Source organism: Anas acuta, chromosome 2, assembly GCF_963932015.1.
Source record: "Anas acuta chromosome 2, bAnaAcu1.1, whole genome shotgun sequence".
Taxonomy (NCBI): domain Eukaryota; kingdom Metazoa; phylum Chordata; class Aves; order Anseriformes; family Anatidae; genus Anas; species Anas acuta.
This window is the reverse complement of record NC_088980.1, coordinates 19,523,585-19,544,281: the sequence shown is the minus strand read 5'-3', so window position 1 is coordinate 19,544,281 and position 20,697 is coordinate 19,523,585. Positions and strand designations below refer to the sequence as shown.

The following is a 20,697-nucleotide window of genomic DNA, read 5'->3' as shown; positions in this document are numbered from 1 at the left end:
TTTGACACAAATCTTTTCTTCGAAAGGGGAAAAAGCATAAGCGGCCAAGGAGGAAGGTATTTTTATTGCGTTGGATTATGCAAGATTTTGGCCAGCCTCCTTAGCTTCATCTGTTTAAGGGTTCATTTTCGCTTGTTTGGCACAAGTCCCAGCAGAGACCTTCAGAATTGTGGTTAGCAACATGAATGAACACAAACTTTGGGAGCTCTTCAATAAGTAGAGCTGGCCCGCGGCCAAAAATACAGTCCCTTATATGGGGTCAGGGCAAAGCTGGGATTCGTTGAGCCCCCTATTGTATAGAAAACATACTTGTAATGGCTGTTTGCGTTCTTGAAAATAAAAACAAAACACAACAAAAAAACACCAGGCTTCCGAAGTCTATCAAAATAGGAAGTAACAAAATAGTGTGCAGGTTTTACTAATGATGGAGCAGAGCAAAGGAAATATGGCTCGGTGTAGTTAAACTATAGAGCTGAAAGTTGGACCTTTTGACCTCCACAGCCGGCTTGTGATGTAAGGAACCCGAGCATTTGTGAGACATCTGTTGTCTACCTGCCCTTATTTTGTAAATGGTTTAATAAGATTAAATAATTAGTAGGATAACCACATGGTCGCCATGCCACTAAGTCCTAGCACTGAGTGCATACTTGGGGATTGCAAGGGGGTCTGCCCACCCTGTTCCGTGGTGGGTGTTTTAAAATGCAATTTAGGTACTTGTAATATTTGCTACAATAAACATTTACTAGAAGTTTTTAAAATTAACATATCTACCAAAGGCTGTACTTTAATACTGGATGTGTTTTGAAAATACTGCAGTTCTATTTCCTCACTCACATATGGAAAGTACATTTTTCTGTTGAATGCATTCCATTTTTTTTAGGTTAACGTTAAAAAAAAATACAAATTATTGTGCAGTAGGAAGACTTCTTGAAAAATATATTCAGTATTCCTCCCCATTTTCAAAAAGGGATTCAAGTTTTCATTGGTTTCTTGCAGGCAAACACACTACCCGGATCTTCTCTCAGTCTGCCTCCATCCCACATGTATGGCAATAGGCTGAATCCCAATTCAGCCATGGCAACACTTATAGCTCAGACTGAAAACAGCCAAGCAGGTAAGCTTCCCGGTGGTGCTGGAAAAACGGCGATACTTTATGGACTTCAGTATTTTTTTAAAAAGATTGTTTATTTCCAAACTCTGCCCAGCATTTGGTTATTAAATGTCTGTATAAAGTTACACATGTTGGAAGTAAATTCTTGGTTGTGCAGAACCGCTTTTTTCTTTTTCTATTTCTTTTTTTCTTTTTTTTTTTTTTACTGTCTGAAATGTAAATGTTTAAGCAGAGCCATCAGCAGGCAGGAATGCAACAATGTCTCCTGTGACTTCTGTGATTGATGTGTTCAGTTCTTAGCTCTTTGCAACGAGAGTAACACAGCTCTGGGTTTTGTCGTGAATAGTTTAAACCTTTATTTGCATAATTCATGAAATTGCATTACATACAACTTGGGGTGAAAGAGATCCGTTAGCGAACTTCTGCAGCATTCAGTAATCTTGTGAATATTTACCGATTGACATTTGGTAACATTCGCTCTCCTCTCCAGTTTTAATGAGCCACTGGATTTGCTTTGTTTCATTCCATCCGTTCGGATTTGTTGACATGTCGTAGTAGTCATGCCTGTTTGGGGGAAGGGAATGAGTTTAGCAGTTTACCAAGAATGGATCAGTCATGTCTTTGCCCTCCGAGAGGTCGGGGGTCACTTGACTCAGAATAGGGGGAGGGCAACCTTGAAGGGGGCAGATAGGGTTATTTTATTGAGAGGCCATAGGGAAAATAACCCTTTTGAGTCCTTCCAAGCAAAACGTTTTTGTATATTTAATGAGGCCTTTTTTGTTTGTTTTACTACCTTTTTAGCAAGGGACTTTCCTATACTTCTGCTTATAAATAGGAATTTGTGAATTACACGCTTTCATAAAGTTTTCAGTAAATTTGCAGAATAACACGTGCTTGTTAGGCGGTGGTGGTAAGTTTAATGCGTTACGTATTTTATGAGTTGTTTTGGGATGCAAAGTGTTAAAAAAAAAAAATACAGAGCATCAGGATTTGCTGTGATAAGCATACAGATTAGCTGTCCACAGCTGTGATTCATTACTTTCACCGTAGAAATTAAAAGTGGCTGAGGGGAGGGTACTGCAAATGCAAACCACGCTTCTGTGCTGTAAAACTGAAAGGAATGAAAGAAGGGAACATAATCCATGGCCTGGTACAGCCTCAGAAATGTGTAAGGACAACACCTTACATGCTACAGTTCAGCAATCTTAAACTAGTTATGGATTCGCTCTTCAGTGCTAACTGCGGAGAGAAGTTAAGATTTAAGATATTTTAAAAATATCTACATCAGCTTTAAAACTCTTATCTAAGAAGAAGCGATTTATCAGCTGTGAAATATTTACACTGCAGATCAAGATCTTGGAGATAATAGCCGCAGCCTCGTTGGCAGAGGAGGTTCGCCCAGAGGAAGTCTCTCACCACGGTAAGCGTTATTTACATTGGGGAGTGCAGGCAGAGGAAATGTTTTAAGATTTGGAAACTTCACTGTCTTTTTAGTAGTAATACGTAAGCGTTTTAAAAGCCTGTATGTATAAATATATATATCAAAAACCCTAACATGTCCAGATAGCTGAAAATGGTATGAAATTTACTTTTATATTGCTGAAATCAGGTTTACAAAGGAAGGCCTTACGAAATGGAGACTTGCTTGAAGGGATTTATTTATCATTTAATCCACGCATACTACCTCCTCACAGTACAATTACCTCCTCAGATTTATTATTGTAATTACATTTTATTCAAATTTGCAAAAGTCTGAAAACCCATAGACTTGAAGACTACAAAGATCACAGTTAAGAGACTGTCTGAGAAATTAACTATTAGTAAACAGTTTGAAACAAATTTCCCTCACCACGTCAAATATGCGGTGGTTCTTAGCAGGGCAAAAAAACAACACTTTTTGTTCTGCAATTCACCTCTACTGCAGGAGGCTGATATAAGAGTTCTGGTGCTGGAATTCTATCAAATTACTTTGATTTAAAATATTTACTGTTAAAATTTCAAATTTGCGTAGTAAATACTTCAGTAGTATTTTCCATTTATATATATATAGAGAGAGAGAGAGAGAGAGGGAGTACATTTTTTTGTTTTTAAGGGTTTCATTTTCCATTTTGGATCTTATGTTGATTACCTTATGTATCGATATTAGATTTTTTTTTTTTTTAACCGAGGGACTAAGCGTAGGAATTTTATCATAAATAATTTTAGTATGTCTAAAAAAATGTAGTTACACAGATACAGCATTGTGACAATGAATTTTATTGTTACACCCAGTGTTCATTGTAGTAATTGATCATGAATATCTCAAATTAGGTAATTTAATGTACACGTCTTGTTGATCTTGTGTTATATTCCTTAATTAATCAAAAGGCTTCTTGTTGAATTGGGTGAGAATGTCCATTATAATACTTAAGTGGTGTTACCTATTCATGAACTGGCTTTTAAGATTTCAAATGCATGTTCCTTCTAAAGCAATAAATAGAGAATTTACAAATTAGGTTAGACTCTGTTCTTTGTATAAAAATGTGTATTTATATTACCATATAATGACTTATATAAATAAGAAACATGCCTGTATATATCTGCAGAAGTAGGTTAGAGATTTTTGCACAGGGAAATGCTCCACAATTAGGAAATTCCAGACCCTTGATATTATGTAATCATTAAGTAGTCCTCGTATGCACATGTGTTGTGGTAATTAGAAGTTTTAGTGCTTATTCAGTTGTTTTGCAGAGGCCTGGGTGCCGTATGATCCGAGGTGGCCTGAGTTGTTATTCCGGCTGGCTTTAGACAGAAAATTTCAAAAGCTAAACTCCTTAAATATGTTTTTAACTCATATTTAAAACACTTTTATTGGCTGTATGCTCAGGGTATATGTAGTCCAGTGTTTATAATATAATTAGATTTCAGCTGATTTTCATTAGCATCGTAAAGGAGAACTACACGATTCAAAAGCCATCTCAGAGCAGACTTCCATCCAGATCTACCTTAAATCTGGGGGGGGAATCGCTACTGTATTTCTGAAATCGAAAGATGAAAAACAATCAGCCTGAAATACCTAGCATGAAAAAAAAAATAGAAAACGTGCCTGTGTAAGTTCACTAGCCAGGAAATTTTACTGCTGGTCTGCAGTGTGTTTCTAGCTATTTAACATAGCCAGTGCCTAGCAATCTGCTGCTGTTGCACACAGCATGCAGTCGCTTCTGAATTGTTTAGGTAATTCCTCACTGTCCTGAGTTAAATAAATAATTAACTTTGGTTAGTTAAAATACGGTTTATGGTGAATAAAAAGCTAACACTGAAAATCTGCTATCTGAAAACTTAGCGATGTTACTTGCACTATGTATTATAAGTATTTTTCCTACAAGTTAAGATTCGTCCCTTTGAAGCTTATGAGATTCCTAAATACCACTTCTCCAAAAGAACAGTGATTTCAAAATAGCTGTTTAAAAATAAAAACATTCAAGGAAAGAAGTGTTTGCTGTTGATGACAGCTGATTGCTCCTTTCTCAGAAGATGCATGTGACTCATGAGCTGTGTGGTCATTTCAATTTCATATTGCTGTATCTTTGTACCCCCACGTAATCAGAGTTTGATATTTAAGCTCTCATGGTTAAAATAGTTATATAGAGAATATGAAATATGTGTGAAATATAAATATACAGGGGATATGTGACATGTTTCTGTTTTGTAAAGAAATTGCTGCTTTTCCCAAGGTAGCACTTAAACTCTTTTCACCCAACACTTCGTCTTAAATTTAAGAATGTGTTTCGTCATACCTGCATTGTTATACGTATATATGCCTATATCTAAATACAGATCACTTGTGGTACTACTTACAATTAATACTGTAAGAGTATGGATAGTATACCCCAAACAAAAAACAGTTGTGAAAGTAAGCAATATGTGAAACATGAAACAGAAGGGATTGCCATCTCAGTGGCTGCATCAAAGCTTCGCATACAGCACATTTATAATACGACTGGAAAAGAAGATCACATGCTGTTTGGAATAAGGATTCAAACCTAGTGTGCAGAAACGATCATATATAAGGGGTAAAGTAGAGGATCAGCTGGAAGAGGATGGATTGACTAATGTTGATAGAGAAGTCTAGATTTTTTCCCCCCTCTCTAGAAGCTTCCAGGGAGGGGTTGAGAGTTTATGTAGTTGGGTGTTGCTTTATTTTATGCTTTTATGAAGTTGACAGGAAACGGTCCTAAGCCCAACAAGACTTTTGCTGTTGATTTTTGCTTCACGTGGAATAATCTGTTAGGGTAGCGTTACGTGCCTGTAAAAGTGCATGCAGAGAAGTTGCTGGGGTGTGTGTGTGTGTATGCTTTTTGCTTGTTTGTTTAATTTGAATCGGTTGTTTGTGCAGAGTGTAGTACATCTGTTCAGAACATTTCTGCATAAACTTCCATTCTTATCACTTCAGCATGTCATGTAAACAACTAGTTTTAAGGCTGTGTTTTTCGTGTCTGTGCTGACCTGTTAAATGCTGTGGAGTTGTCATCTCTTGTCAAAAAGCACTGCCTTGGTTACCCATTCATCAGACTTCTTTTAACAAGTGTTGCTCCTCTTTCATCCTGTATGCAAAAGAGGAATATTTAGAAATACCTACAGAGCTCTTAAGTCACCTACTTAAAACCTTTTCTCATAAAAATCACTTTGCTCTGGTGCCTACACAATGCTTGACAGTCATTAGGTAGCTAATGTGCTGTGACCACCGCTTATTACACTAATCATAATTAACACACTGATTTCCTGAGTGCTCTGTGTTGGCCTGTACTGGGACCGCGGTGGTCTTGTTGGTAAGTTTGCGCTGTGTTGAGCAGTACAGCTGCGATCCTCTGTTGGGGCAAATATTTATTACTACAGTAATAGCAGATACATAAGAACCTGAATTTCAGCTCACTCGAGTTGATTTAAAAACAACCAAATAAGAAAACGCAACAACTTTTAGTGGGCCTTGGCGTTGATTCTGTGTGAAGGGCTATGCGTACAGGAGGCCAGAATTACAGAAATACACTGAGGGTCAGCTCACAGGTTAGATTTTGCCCTATGCAATGAAAAAGAAGCCTTTTTGTAGGACTTGAAGTTATCTTATAGTGGCTGTATGCTGAATATTTGATTTTTTCCTGGACAAGAAGAGGCATGTTGCAAAGGGATTATTCTTTAAACTATGTGTGATTGTAAGCAAAAAAGAAAAAATGTACTTGAAGTGTGCACAGGACAAGCAGAGGACAGCTTCCATTGTGTCCCTTGTGAAATAATATTTTCCTGTAGTCCTTCAAAAATCTGTTTTTACGTGATTTTTTTTAGAACAAGTTAGGCAGTGAATTTGTATGACCTTTCTGTGTGGAAGTGCTATTCTGTGCTAGTCTGTACGCAAGAAGTTGTGTGTTTTCCTGGTATAAATTCTCATGCTACGAAATATTATCATTAGTATTTAAATCCAAGCCTTAGTACTGAGAGCCAGGAGTTCTGGCTGATTTTGATGAACTAGCTTAGTCTTTGAGGTGTGTAGGTGCTAAGGGCAGATACAAGGTAAGAAAAAACTCAGCAGGTTTTTGCTAATACATTTCCTTAAATCATTTTCTTTTAAACAATAAATTGCAATATTTTCAACAGATCCCCTGTAAGCAGCTTGCAGATTCGCTATGATCAATCAGGGAACAACTGCGGGGAAAACTTGCCCCCAGTAGCAGCCAGCATAGAACAGCTTCTGGAGAGGCAATGGAGTGAAGGACAGCAGTTTTTACTCGAACAAGGCACCCCTAGTGACAGTAAGTACTTATGTTCTGTTCTGGCACTGTTTTGTTACCTGTGTTGCTCTTAATTGCCTCTCAGGTGTTGTCCAAGATTTTTTTAAAGGCTTATTTTCTGTTGTGAGAAGAATTATAACCGTGGTGTTGCGTTGCAACCTAGTTCTTAGTGTGGCAGTTGGCTTCAGTAGATTACAGGAGGGTTTTCTATCTAAATTTTTATGGATGGGGAAATTGTGTCATGCAAGAGGAAGTGACTTGTAGATCCAGCTGGTCGACTGCAGAGCTTGAAAACAAATTCTGGACTCTTAAATTCCATACTCTTAGATCCCCTGCTGCAAACCTGCACAACTTTCACAAACTGTGCGCGAGTAAAACCCAGTTGCTCAGTTTGCTTTATTGGTACAGTGACTTTTTCATTTTTAAAATCTAAACTGCCTACTTCTGTTGCTGTTTCAAAATACGTGTATTTATAAATGTCAGGCAAGTGGCCTAGTAGGCTTTCGTATCTTTATTAAGTTCTGTGTTTATCATGAAATTCTCAAAGTAAGCAAATAATTTTTTTTCAAGTTACATTTAATAGGATGGAATAGTCCAAGACCGAGTACGCTAAATGTGGAACTGATGAGTAGATCACTTACATCTCTGTACTCCAGAAAATAGCAGTGTCTAAGGAAATGATTGAATGCATTTAAAAGAAAATTAATACCAGCTTGGGTTTTGTGTTATATTTTATTGAACGTGTTATTCTTTTTGGTAGTGTAAAGTGGTATCTAGTTGGTGTTTTTATGAATGGTATCCTGACAAAAATGCTAATTGTCAGGAAATTCATGCAGGGATAATCCTTTAAACATGATAGCTGGAGGACAGGTTTAGCTAAGTCTTATTGCATCTCATTTGGGCTCACTGAGGGTTCCTTTGTATGTTCTTGAAGAGGAGGGATAAAAGCTAAATCCTTGGGAAATGACCAGATGTGCCTATACCAGTAGACTTATGTCTGTAGTAGGCCCAGAGGTCATGTTAAACAAATACAATTTAGAATTAAAAAAAAAAAAAAAAAAGGCTATCCCTGTGGCTTTACAGTCACACTCTAGCACTAGTTGGGAAATCCAAGTTCTGAAACAAAGTCGGAGTTTGAAAAAACTGAGCTTGGTAAAGAAAATCATGTTAGGACAGAAGATGATGCCCTTTTTCTGGGGGCCGAGGGGGGGAAGAGGGTGGTAACTGCAGTGCTCACACAGTGCTCCCTGCTGGGTGATTTGTAGATCGACGCTCACAGCAAATGAGAGTGCTCCCAGCAAGGTGTGTCCTGGTAATTTAACAATGGGTGAAATTCTGCCATTGTGTAACTTTGGGATTCCTTCTGCAGGAGATTAAAACCGAATAATGCTCTTTTCACAAGCTTTTGTTTATTTTTACATGAAGTTGTTGGTTGGATGTACTGTTAGTTGAATGCATACGTATCAAACCCTTTCTGTTTTCATGATGTTTAAAATTTCTAATAGGTTTTTCCCAGCTACACTGCCAACCTGTGCTGCTAAAATAATACTGTTCTTGTGTTCTGCTTTTTGGAGCGAGTTATCATGTACTCAGTTTTTCTTAAAATGACTGTCACCCCTGATGATGAGACATTATCCCATTAACGTTTTTGTTTTTATTTTCACATATAAATGCATTTGCTAGTCTTGATTTATAATACATAAATTAAAGTCGAGGTGTTACTTATTTTATTTAAATTTAGCAACAATGGTGTCGTTGAATGATTTTTTTTAACAAAAGAGTAAAACTTTGAATCTGGTTGTAAACGATAACATGTGTTTTTATCTTAGTTTTAGGAATGCTTAAATCATTACACCAACTTCAGGTTGAAAATAGGAGATTAGAAGAACAGATAAAGAACCTGACTGCTAAAAAGGAACGGCTCCAGCTACTCAATGCGCAGCTTTCAGTTCCGTTTCCAACAATAACTTCAAATCCTAGTCCTTCTCATCAAGTACATGCCTTTCCAGTGCAAGCAGGTAAATAGAGTGTGAAAGTGTGGAAGAAATTTGAATGATTTATATGAAATACCCATTTCATCTACAAATGCCGTTGATGGGAGATGCATGTACCTATATTATCAGAATAAATATTTTTGTGGGGATTAAAACAAACAAACAAACCCACAAAACCCCAAACATCTAATGTTTAAAATCTAGTGGAAGACTTGTATAAACCAATACTACTTGTTTTGGTGTGGGTTTTTTCTTCAGTCTGGAGCACATCTGTTGGAATCTATTGATTCACTAATCATTTAGTTAATATTTTACTATTCAGCAGCGATTCTACGGTTGACTTTACATTTTGTATGTTTACCTTTGACATTATTTTAAAATAATTGCTCTGAATCTTCTTACATGTTGCAGAAATTTAATCACTGTTTTTTGAAATAATTGCTTTAGCACCTAGCACCGATTCCTTGAACAGCAGTAAAAGCCCTCATCTGGGAAACAGTTTTTTACCAGACAATTCTCTTCCTGTATTAAATCAGGTAATATTTATTTGTTCCTTCTAAACTTAAACTTGTTACAAGTTAACTCATCATAGCGGTTGTATTTTGCTGCTATGCGAAACTTTATGCAGCTGAGGGGGTTTTGTTGTTTGTTTTTACACCAGGAGATAACCTCCAGCGGACAAAGCACCAGCAGTTCATCAGCCCTTTCCACTCCACCACCTGCTGGGCAGAGTCCAGCTCAGCAAGGCTCAGGAGTCACAGGAGTTCAACAGGTCAATGGTGTGACAGTGGGGGCACTAGCTAGTGGTATGCAGACTGTAACCTCCACCATTCCTGCAGTGCCTGGTGTGGGTGGAATAATTGGAGCACTGCCAGCCAGCCAGCTGGCAATCAATGGAATTGTAGGGGCTTTAAATGGGGTAATTCAGACCCCGGCAACAATATCACAGAACCCTTCTCCTCTCACTCATGCAACCGTGCCACCCAATGCAACGCATCCTCTGCCAACTACGTTAAATAACAGGTAAGAATTTGCTGATTTATGTTTTTCTCGATAGTGTCTGTCTTCGGTTTAGCTGTATTTTTAGCTGCCTTATTCAAATGGTACATTTTCTCCCTTAGCCTTTAATTGTCAAACTAGGTTCTGCTCCTGATCTGTGAAAGAAAATAACAGCATTTAATGGAAGCATGAAGGTTAAAGAAGAAAGGTTTTCTGTTTAGCTTGTGTGAATCGTAGTTCGTATCCATTTATTCTTGTTTTTTAATCGAGTCACATTCCAAAACAAATGTAATTATGCAAATGTGCTTCAGATCTTTTTTTAGTTCAGAAAACAATATTCTTTGTCCTGCCAATTGTTCTTCCAGGATTAAAGCAGCACTGGAAAAGCTACCATTTGTTGCAGTTGTGGGGGTGGAGGGGAAGCAGAAGGGGAACAGTATACGGTCATGTAGTTAAAGAGGTAATAGGCATAACTAACAAGAGTAGTGATGCAGCTGTGTGGTGTTTTCAGTTCTCTGCATCTGACTCCAAAGCAAGAAAACTACTTTTTGAAGTCATATTCCTAAAGGTTTTTAAGTGCATAAAAAGATCCATGTTTGAGTACAACAACCCTTTCCCCAAAACCAGGTATCCTAAGTAGTCTAAACTGCTGCTGCTGCTTGAGATACAAGGTAAATGGGTAACAAAAGGAGACAGCTGCGTTCCAGGAGGGGTTTGAACTGCTTGGTCTGGAAGTATTTTGGGATAGAGCAGACCCAGGGATAACTAATTCACTTAACTCCTGATAACTCCAAGGATAACTCCCACTTCCCTTCCCCCTACCCTCTCGTATTGCCCTGCACTTAGGAAGAACAACCACTTTTCTGTGTAGAAAGAAATGCCTGCAAACAGGGAGTGGACTGCTAGTCTTCGAGTCTATTTTTGGAGATTATGTTGGATTACCCAACAAAAATGCATGTGTGATTGGCATGTGATGGAAGGGATCCCTGGTTTTGTAGCTTGCTTCCATTTTTTCCCCTTACTGTTAATTGGCACTATCTGAATGTTCTTGTACAGTATCACTGGTACTGCTTCATTAGGCTCACAAACCTGATACTTTCAAATGTGTTCTGGTTTGTTTTCATGTGCTATGATATTTTTACTGAGCAGATTGTTTTTCTTAGCTTCTATATGAATGTAACATTTCATAGGTTAAACAAAAAACATTTCCTTAACGAGAAGATATTCTCTTTCTTATGTAGCAGAGGTCTGCAGAGAACACAAGAATTTTGATTTACTCTCCCCCAAAATCTGAGGAGTTGTTTGTAGTGAGAAAAACTAGACAAAATCAGTTATATTGACATGTACAATAATTCTCCATTTCTGGTCATGCCAAGGTATCACTGGCCATGCTGTTCTTTTCTTATTTTTTTTGTTAAGACACAGATTATTTACTTCTGCTTCTCTGTAGTGCAGAAGATCTTTTGTTTCTCTTTTATATCAATCTTAATTGCTGTCACTCTTGTGTGTGTAGCCTAGAAATAGACTACTCCAGTTCATGCAGAGTATGGAAACTTGTGTACTGCTGGTTAGCTCTCATTCTAGCTTAGATCAGGCTCTAGAGTATTCCTGGCATTTTTCTGTTCTCTCCTACAAAAAGCTCGAGATGGCCTATAACTGTCAGAATTTCCATTTCTTTATCTTGCATGATCTCTATCTGCATTGCTCCCTTGATAACATTAATTTTATTGTGGTTTTCACACAGTTCTCTACTTTTTTGAGCTCATCTCCCCCCCTCTTTTTTGTTTTCTGGGCCCCCTTCCTTTTGAGATGTTTCCCCGTTACTCACAAATTGTTGCTAATTGGATTTTAGTAGTGGTACATACGTTCCTTATCCCCGTTTTTTCCATTAAAAAAATTATTCTGAAAAATCTTGCAAACAAAACAAAACTCAACTGTTGTTACAAAAAAACTATGTTGTGCAGAGACTCTGGTTTGATTTTGGATAAAGAAAAAATGGGAAAAAAAAAAAAGAAAGTCTTTTCCATTGGCTGGGATCATTGTTTCTGAAACTCCAGGGTACGCCGTTTGTTCCTGCCACCCTTGAGGTCAGCGCTGACTCAGTGGCAAGTAGCTGGCTGTTCCTGTAGTGTTAAATTCCTCTGGCTATCACTACTCTTTGAACTGCGTCAGTGGGAGGGTGAGCTTGTGAAAAGCACGGGCAGGCGTGGAGCTTTGCTGCTGCGCTGGTAGCAGCTCTCCGACCCTGGTTAGATGACGTGGTGGTGAACGAGCTTGAGCTGGGTTAAATCACTGTTCCCAAGATGATGGCAAGTCATGCGAGAACCCAGCTCCACTTTTTAACTTTTTTTTTTAATATTGTTTTATAATGAAAAGGCCTCCCAGATACTCCTGTAAGTTGCTGTTGATGGTAACTTCCCCAGTTTCAGAATCTGTCCAGTTTGATGTGAAAAGTAGCTGGGTTATTTATTGATACCTGAAAAGTCGTGTATACAACTGTTGGGTATAGTCCTTGTTCCCATGAGCTCTCTGTTAACCGTAGGATGTGGGGAAGCAAGAAAACACTGATTTTGCACGCTCTTCTTTGGGAAAGTTTCAAATGTTAGGTAAAAGCCTGCCTGCATTCAGTAGAGAAAAATACAAGGTCTTTTTGGGGGGCGGGGAGGGAAAGTTTAATGCAGATTGCGTCCTACCTTCAGAGCAACCAGGAGATAAGTGATTTGAGGGAGAAGATAGGATTGTTTCTTCCACAGTCTAGCAACTGGAGAAGGCTGCAGGATGGAGAGGTTCAGAGCAATCGTACCTTTTACTGAGAAGCTAAAAAGGATTAAATTTACATGCCAAACTGATCTGATTTAGAGGAAGGTCCGTGGTGAAATCCAGTGAGCTGCCTTTTCCAGCAGGCTCAGGAGCTGCAGGGTTGTGTCTTCTGCAGTTTGCCTTTGTTTCTGGGTGCATCTCAGTTGCTGGCTGTGGGTATTTTCCTTCAAGTGCCTTTGTAGAGCAGGAGAGGAAAGCAGAGTGGGGAAAACAGCAGCAGAAAAAAATAAGGGCAAAGGTGAAACATGATGTAGGAAAAAAGAGATAATGAGATTTTAATAAGTGAAAAAAAAAACACAGTGGAGAAGATTCATTCCAGTACAGAAAAACACACAATAAGTGAGATAAAAGAGAAAAAGGAAGTAATAGTATTAGTCAAGTTGAGGATGCTTATTTTTTTGCAGTTTTTACAAAAACAAACAAACAAAAAAAACCAACAACTACATTTATTTAAAGCTGACTGAAAGAATTTCAACTAATTGAAAATTGTTCGAAAGAGCCACGTGTAGAACAAACAGTTCTGAGTTACTTGTATGTGATGTCAGGCCTTACTTTCCATGTCATAGCTCAGGATGGAAATGTGGGAGTTTCTTTGGATGGGTGAAATGTCATCTCAGTGCTCATCAACAACCAAACATAGCTGGAATTATTGGGGATTAAACGGATCGTGCAGTGGACACCCCGTTATGTCACCTTAAATCCCTGCTGTGTCGGCGCCTTGAATATCAGGCGTACTTCTGATTACGCAGTTTCTAAAAATGCACGTAAGAAAAAAGCCAAAGAATACAGCGAGATTAACCAGAGGCAAAAGGGTTTGCACAGGACAAGATGAGGAGAATTGATTTATTGGCTTGGGGAAAAGAGCACGTTGCACGAGAGCTTGGAGAACCAGGAGAGTGCCAGACATGAGAGGAAGCGAATGGTGTGAAGTAGATGACAGGGAGTAAGTGTGGCCCAGCACGTGTTTCCCTGGCTCTGGAGCCATGCAGTGAGGTATGAAACAGTTGGTTTGTCACCTGCCCTGTCCCAGTGAGAGAGAATGGCCATGCTATGGGTGTTGTCACACCGGCTGGGTAATACCAAGTAAGTGTCCACATGGAGCAGTGTGATGGATGCTGTAGGAAGACAAGGGAAATACTGTGCCCTAAAGAGCTGCTGATGGTAACCTGGCTGATTTGATTTAATTCCTTCCTACTGCTTGCAACTAGGAGTCCTGGCGGTCATCCTGCACACAGCTCCATGCTGCTACCACTGCTTGTGCCTTCACACGATAGCTTCCTCTGCATTAAGGGACAATCTTTTGGCATTTTTTGTGCTGGCTTTGGTTTCAGCTCGGTTCCCGTGAGATGCAGCTCATTGTGCAAGAGCTAGGGCAAGGGGAGGGGACAAAAATGCACAGCCGAAAGGGAAATACTTAACCTTTCAACAGCAGGATAAGCTTATATTAGCTTAAACCTATTGCAAAACTGCACCTAGTAATTTGATGGGTGTTTTAAACTAATAAAAGCTAACAGTGCTACCAAAAGAATAAATCCAGCCACAGTCCTGATTCTGTTCCAGAACCATCCTTGAGCGTGCTGTTGGTATCGCAGTGAGCTGGCACAGCTGAAGAAACCCTTTATTCACAGAGCAGTTGTCAGCTGGATTGGTTCCCTGCCCTGTTTCGTAAAGAGCTGCGGAAAGCCTTGTGTGGGCACAGAAAGTGGGGCTGGGAGCGAAGTTGTAGCCAGCCTTCTGTCTGTGACAGCATCAGCTGAGCTGCTTCAAGGCTGAATTGTTTGCTAAATAACAGACAAGGTGTAGGCAGTAGTGATAGATCTGAATATAACCGAAGATCAGAGTTGGAAGTAAACCAGGGCAGAGTAACTGCTGGTGAACTTGGTGTGTGCCTTTAAAATCCAAACAAACCAAGCACACAGCTTTATGAACTGTTTTGTAGGTACATAATAAGAGAAAGATTCGGAAGATGATGAATTTGATCAGCGTGTGCTCATATGAGGATCCTTTAAGTAGAACAGAGCCAGATTTACCCTAACTGAAACTCCTGTGCATTCCCTTCAGCCAAACTGGTGTAACCCCAGGCTTTAGGAACAATTGCTTGGCTTGCAGTTCTGCACCAGGGCAGTAACTGCTGAGTGGAGACTCCTACATGTTGGCACGAGTTGGCTCTTACACTTTTAATGTAGTTCAAGACATTGCCCTGCCCAGCTGCCTGCTCTGTCTCTGCCTCAGCAACAGAGCAACAGAAACAGGAGAAGGAGCAGGATAACTGCTCTGTCTGCGTGTGTTTTAAAGCCATCAAGACTAGCATATGAACTTCAATTGCCACATTTCTAACTTAATCTGTCAGGCTGTCATTTGCAGTAATTGAGGAGTCAGCACATACTCATTTCTGTCCTCTTCCATTATGGGAGCATTACCTCCGGGTAGGGCTGGGAGTGCTGTCCACTGCAGCATGCTCAGAGCAGTCAGATCAGCTCACGTGGTGAAGTTCTCGTGGCAAAATGGTGATGGGGGTAAGAATCTGCATGCTGCACAGAGCAGCCAGCGCTTCGTGATTCAGGGTGCTCATCACGTTGCTGGTACAGCTTGCCCTGTGGTGGGTGGCGTTTTTAGAAGCTGAAAATTGCATCTAAAAAAGAGAGACTGAGAAGCAACTTGAGTGATTTGAGTTGATGAGAGTAGGTCCAAGAACTGGGGTAGGACCGTGGTCCTTGCTCGAGTATTACACATGAATATGAGTCTGGTGAGGTTGTGTCTGTTCAGTGGAGAAACAAACACCAGTTCCAGTAGCAGGCGTACCAGGTTTGGTAACAGACAAGTAAGTAGTATTAAAGGCTGGTAGGAGCTTAGAAAGGCCGTGTTTTAGATTACATGAAATCTAAACTGGGATGGCAGTGGTAATGTCTAGGTATGGATCAAAAATGCCAGTTGACAAATTTTAATATTTGATGGTATGTGATCAAAATACTAAACAGGAACTGTTTATATATATATATATTTTTGTTTCAATGGAATGCTGAAGTAAAAAGTTCTCGTACTTCCATATAAACTGCAGTATTACCTGTCACACCCCACAGTGCCTCGGGATTAGGATTGCTTCCTGACCAACAGAGACAACTTCTCCTCCATCAGCAGCACCAGCAATTCCAGCAGTTACTGAGTACCCAGCAGCTCACGTCGGTAAGTCTTCCAGTTATAATTCACTTATTCCTCTGGTATGGCCTTAGGCATGGATAGATTCTCCAGCCTAATACAAATACCAGAAATGTGTTTAATTTATGTTACAGTTTTTGAAAATCATGCAGTTTGGCAGTTGCTTCAGCCTTTTTGGATGATAGTCATGGGCTGCATCTGCGTGTATTGCTGTCAGAATTGTTGCTTAATGCCTTCGGTCCCATTTCATCCCTTGTGGAGTTGGTGGCTTGTCTCTCTAAGCATTAGCTGTGGGCAGTAGAGTCTGGAGCCATATTCAGGCTCTAGCAATATCCTAAACGAATTCCTGATACCACTGGGACTCTAGCACAAAAGATTTTTAGAAATATCTCATGAGCTGTCTTCACTCTGCCTTTCAGTATTCGTGTATGCCATAGGTAACTGGTTTAACTATTTGTATTGCCAGTTGTGTAGCTTTAGTGCTGTGATAGAAACATGGTTTGATATTCTCAGAGAGGCTTCTTTTGATAGAGTCCTGGGGGGAGCCAGCAGGCTTTGCTGAACATGAGCTACTGATTTTGGGAAGTTTTATAGGCACTTCCTTCCCTTTCCCACAGACTTGTGGAGCTTTGCTAGTGTAACCTAAATTAGCTGTACCCTAAATTAGGTTAAGGGAGGGTTACACTGGCTGAAGATTTGGATAAGCAAGAACCCAGGGAGCAGCTATTATTCTGTAAGTAACCCTTGATTATTCCCCCCCCTCCCATCTTATTGCTGCAGGAACAACATCAGGCCCTTTTGTATCAGCTAGTGCAGCAGCAGCACCACCACCAACACCACCACCAGTCCGAAGTACAGCAACTGCAGATTACTGGAGGAGCACAGATACCCATCAACAACTTACTTTCAGGCACCCAGGCGTCACCACTAAATGCAGCTTCTACCAACCCATTCCTTACAATCCACGGAGATAACGCGGCTCAGAAGGTGACAGTAAGTATATTTCTCACCTCGTTTTCAAGGAAGTAGCTCCGTGAGGTAACTGAACAATAAGCACGTTATGTGCATGCATTTACAACTCAAGGAATTTTTTCTTTTCTTTCTATTTTTGAAGCCTTGGTCCACAGTTAATGAGGTTCACAACTCATTGTATAAGTGACTATCTTGCAGTCACTAATACCCAGCCTCTTTGCTGCGTGCTCCTGCTTCCCTGGATCAGGACTCATCCAGTGATTCCTGTCTTCCTCTTGTAAAACCATGCGCATAGCCCTTCTCACCCCACCTTATTCCCCAGCTTTGTGTCTCCCATGTTGTCAGTCATTTGTCTCACCACCTTACTTGAAGAGCTTCACCTCAGCAGGCCTCAGGTAGTGTGGAGCTGCAGAGGTTGGTTGATGACTTGAGAGATGAGGAGCCCATTGTTTGGGCGGTGAAATAGGCATTAAGAGAATGGCTGTGGGTGTCTTGGTTCTGGCATGGGGAGACGAGGCTGTACACTAAGAGACTGAGCAACTCTTCCTGTGCCTGTTATACTAATGAAACCTTTCCTGGACAGACTAAAAAGTAAGATGTTTTTCCAGCAAAGATGTTCCATTTTCTTAAACAGTGCCCTGTAACCTCCACCCCCAAGAGGCAAATTCTTCATTGCTCCTCAAGGAGTCAGAGAATAGACTTCATTCTCTCAGGGTCATGCAATTAAGATAGGTGAAACACAGAAGATAATGTGATGAATTTTCAAGACAGTTTTCCTAGAAACAGCTCCCTTCTGCTCAGAAATGTGAGCATTTACTTTTTGTGTGCGTGGTCGTTCTCACTTTCCAGGTTGGTCCATTACTGTGATGGAAACCATGCTGCAAACTGCAGTACTGCAGCAAGACCATGTTCTTTGCTGGTCACCAAATGGAAGAGCACAAGGGCTGTATCAGGAGTTTGCTCAGAGCTTTGTCTCCTTTTAGAAATGCAAGCGATTTGTTCTGTTATGCTTAAAATTATCTCCCCTTCGTTTTCTGAAAATTAATAGGGAATGGGATTGAGACCATCTACTTTTTTATGTACATTGGAACAACCTGTTTTATACGTGATGTGCTTGGTTTGAGTTTTTTGAAATGGCTATTACTGGCTTTAGACAACATGACCAGGCAGCAGTCGTTTTACAAATATGATGTTACAACTGTATTTAGTATTTTTGTAACAGTTACCTGTAAACAATTCAAGGAAATCTCAGAACATCTCCCAAATATAAAACCCTTAGAAATAATTATTTTTTAAAATTGCTTTCTTTTTAAGGTTATAGCTGAGTTTGCATTGGATTGTTGAATTATTTTAATCCAAAAATAATTTTTAACTAATTCTTGATTAGCAAAAGTTTTGAATGTTTTAACCTCATTTTGAATTGGAACAGGGTTTTCGAGCATTTCTGAAGCTCAGTGAATGAAGTGAGGCTCAGTTCTGTTCAGTACTTGCAGGAAATAGCAGCTTTGTCACAATTTATGAAAGAAACATATCAGTGACAGGGACAAAATGGGAACTGTATTTCTATTCTGTTGGCAAAGGACAGATTTTACCCCTCTCCAGGGAGTAAAACTTAGCAAAGGTCACCTTGTATTATTCTTGACCATCATGTGGATCCAAGGGCAGAGTAGCAGCCAGGAACAGAAAGGCCTGTTAGAAGGGAAGGTACAAGCAGTTCATGTTTTGTTACAGCAGCTGGGAGGGACTTAGTCTGAGGTCCTTCAGAGGTGGTACTGCTCCTTTAACTGTTCTGTCCTTTCCTGTCTTTATTCTATGATATTTGATTATTCTTTACAATGCAAAAGTAAATTGCTTATTATTTAGATAGCTCTATTCAATTTACCTCATCTGCTTTGTGTAACATCCATCTCTGCTTTGTTATCTGCATGAATTTGATTGTATTTACCTCTGTATTTTATAATCTGATTTTTAGAAGTATTTTCTCTTACACAGAGGCTCAGTGATAAAACTGGACCAGTTGCGTCAGAGAAGAGTTGACATTTGAGTGATACTTGAGAACTGCATGTCCTGCTGTTATAGCACTTCATCTGGCTGCAAACTGCAGTTTTCCTTTCTGCAGATGTGAAGAAATGCAACAAGGAACTCTTACTGCACAGGAAAAGGTTAATAATTTTCAAAAGGATATTTTTGGTAGGCTTTGATTTGCTTTCTTGTTGCACTAAAGTGGATGTACTTTTTCATGTTTCAGACTGTGAAGTAGATAAAATTCTGCAAACTATAGTTATTTTGTCAATCTGATGGTACTAAGTACAAATTCAACCACGGAGAAACACATACTTGACTTTTCAGTACTAATCTTATAAAGGCTGGTAAACTGTTTGCAGTTATGCATTGCATCGATTTCAGAGCAGTAGTTCCAAAAAACAAAAAGAAAAAAGAACATCAAAAAAAAAATAATGAAGCAAAACCCAAACCTAGCCAGTCTGAACCTCTGCTGCAGTTGCAATCCTTTTAGACTATGCTTGTGATGGCAGTCTGGACTTGCTACTTGTTTGTTTTTACACACACACATTTTGAAATCTGACTCATAAGGGAATCTACTTCTGAACTTTTTATTCCTTTAAATCCCGATTGTTATATAGGGGGAGTTTTTCCTGATTAAGAGTTTAAGAATTACAGTATGGAATCCAAAGTTTGTTAATTTTGGTGTAGGTTTTAGAGTTCTGAGGTTTTTAAAGGAACTGGTTTGGTTCCAGTGAGAAAGTTTTTTTTCTTACCAGATGAGAAGGCCACACTGGAAGAAGTATGTGCAGTGTTTGGCCTAAACCAAGTGCCTGTTGCTACCTCTGTTTTGTTGAAATGGCTGCAAACAGCTGATCATGCACTAGACGTGTCCTTGTTAGCAGCAGGAATATTCAGTGTTGCACCAGCAGCCTTGTTGTTCTGCCTTTACTAGAAGTGTTTATACCACTGTAGAGAGCTCAGGCAGATTGTTACCTGGGTCGCTTTTCACTAAGAAACTACCAAAAAAGTGAGTTAATATTTCCCACTAGGATTTAGCAGTGGTTGAAACGGGTGAACTTGTGTTAGGGCACTTCCACCAACAGCAGCTGATTTCCTGGCGTGACTCTATGCAGTACGGTGAAGTAAATTAAATTGGGGTAATGACCACTAATCAATAGTACGGTGGGAAATATTAGAGGAAAAGACCCAGCTGTAATTAGACCTCCACTGTGTACTTATTTGGAAGAACATGTTAATTCTGCAATATGTTTCTTAGTTGAACATTGCACAGTTCTTACCTCATTTCTGTAAATAAAGTTTTGTGAATCTGTTTTGTATTGTGAAGAATTCATAAGAAAACATTGATATTTTGATTTGTAATATTTCTAATTAGTAGATTTAATTGAAAAAGTAAAAATAATTTATTTTTATATGTTCTGGGGAATTTTTTAAAAATGTCACAAATCACTTTTGTAGATACTTTACAAAAGGAAACCAGTGGTTTATTTTACCTTCTCAACCCACTGGTGAATATTCTGTAACAATTTGTACAAAAGGTAAGATGGAAATGTGCTGTTATTTTGCCTAGATGTAAAATTCCAAGTGTATGAAAAGATATGTACAAAGCTTTTGTTAATAAACTTTAATAATGTTTATAGTTGCATATGGCTTGTGTGAACGTGAGTCTTGTAGAAAACCTGAGCATTTGTTAACATTACACAACGAGCAGGATTTTAATTGCATGTGGCTGCTAAGATTCATTACAATAACTTTTTAAAAGATGTTTTTCATCCTTAGTTTGTGCTTTCAGGAGACACTGATGCAGCTGTAACACTGTCCTGAGACATCTGTGCTCTCCGGACTTGGATGACCAGTTGCA

General features: G+C 39.3%; 1 protein-coding gene across 9 annotated transcripts in view; it reads left to right on the top strand.

Moving 5' to 3' along the window:
- MLLT10 (MLLT10 histone lysine methyltransferase DOT1L cofactor) overlaps window positions 1–20,481 on the top strand; it is a 126,649-nt gene extending 106,168 nt beyond the window's left edge. For 7 of the 9 annotated variants that reach the window (XM_068673768.1, XM_068673766.1, XM_068673765.1 and 4 more), the window contains 9 exons: window positions 997–1,114; window positions 2,459–2,531; window positions 6,740–6,894; window positions 8,703–8,891; window positions 9,315–9,403; window positions 9,529–9,890; window positions 15,767–15,869; window positions 16,623–16,835; window positions 18,790–20,481. In XM_068673768.1, coding sequence (XP_068529869.1) covers window positions 997–1,114; window positions 2,459–2,531; window positions 6,740–6,894; window positions 8,703–8,891; window positions 9,315–9,403; window positions 9,529–9,890; window positions 15,767–15,869; window positions 16,623–16,835; window positions 18,790–18,858 — 1,371 coding nt within the window. In that variant the 3' untranslated portion in view covers window positions 18,859–20,481. The remainder of the gene's footprint in view (window positions 1–996; window positions 1,115–2,458; window positions 2,532–6,739; window positions 6,895–8,702; window positions 8,892–9,314; window positions 9,404–9,528; window positions 9,891–15,766; window positions 15,870–16,622; window positions 16,836–18,789) is intronic. The other 2 variants (XM_068673762.1, XM_068673770.1) reach the window with 1 other exon arrangement.
- The last annotated feature ends 216 nt before the right edge of the window (window positions 20,482–20,697 follow it).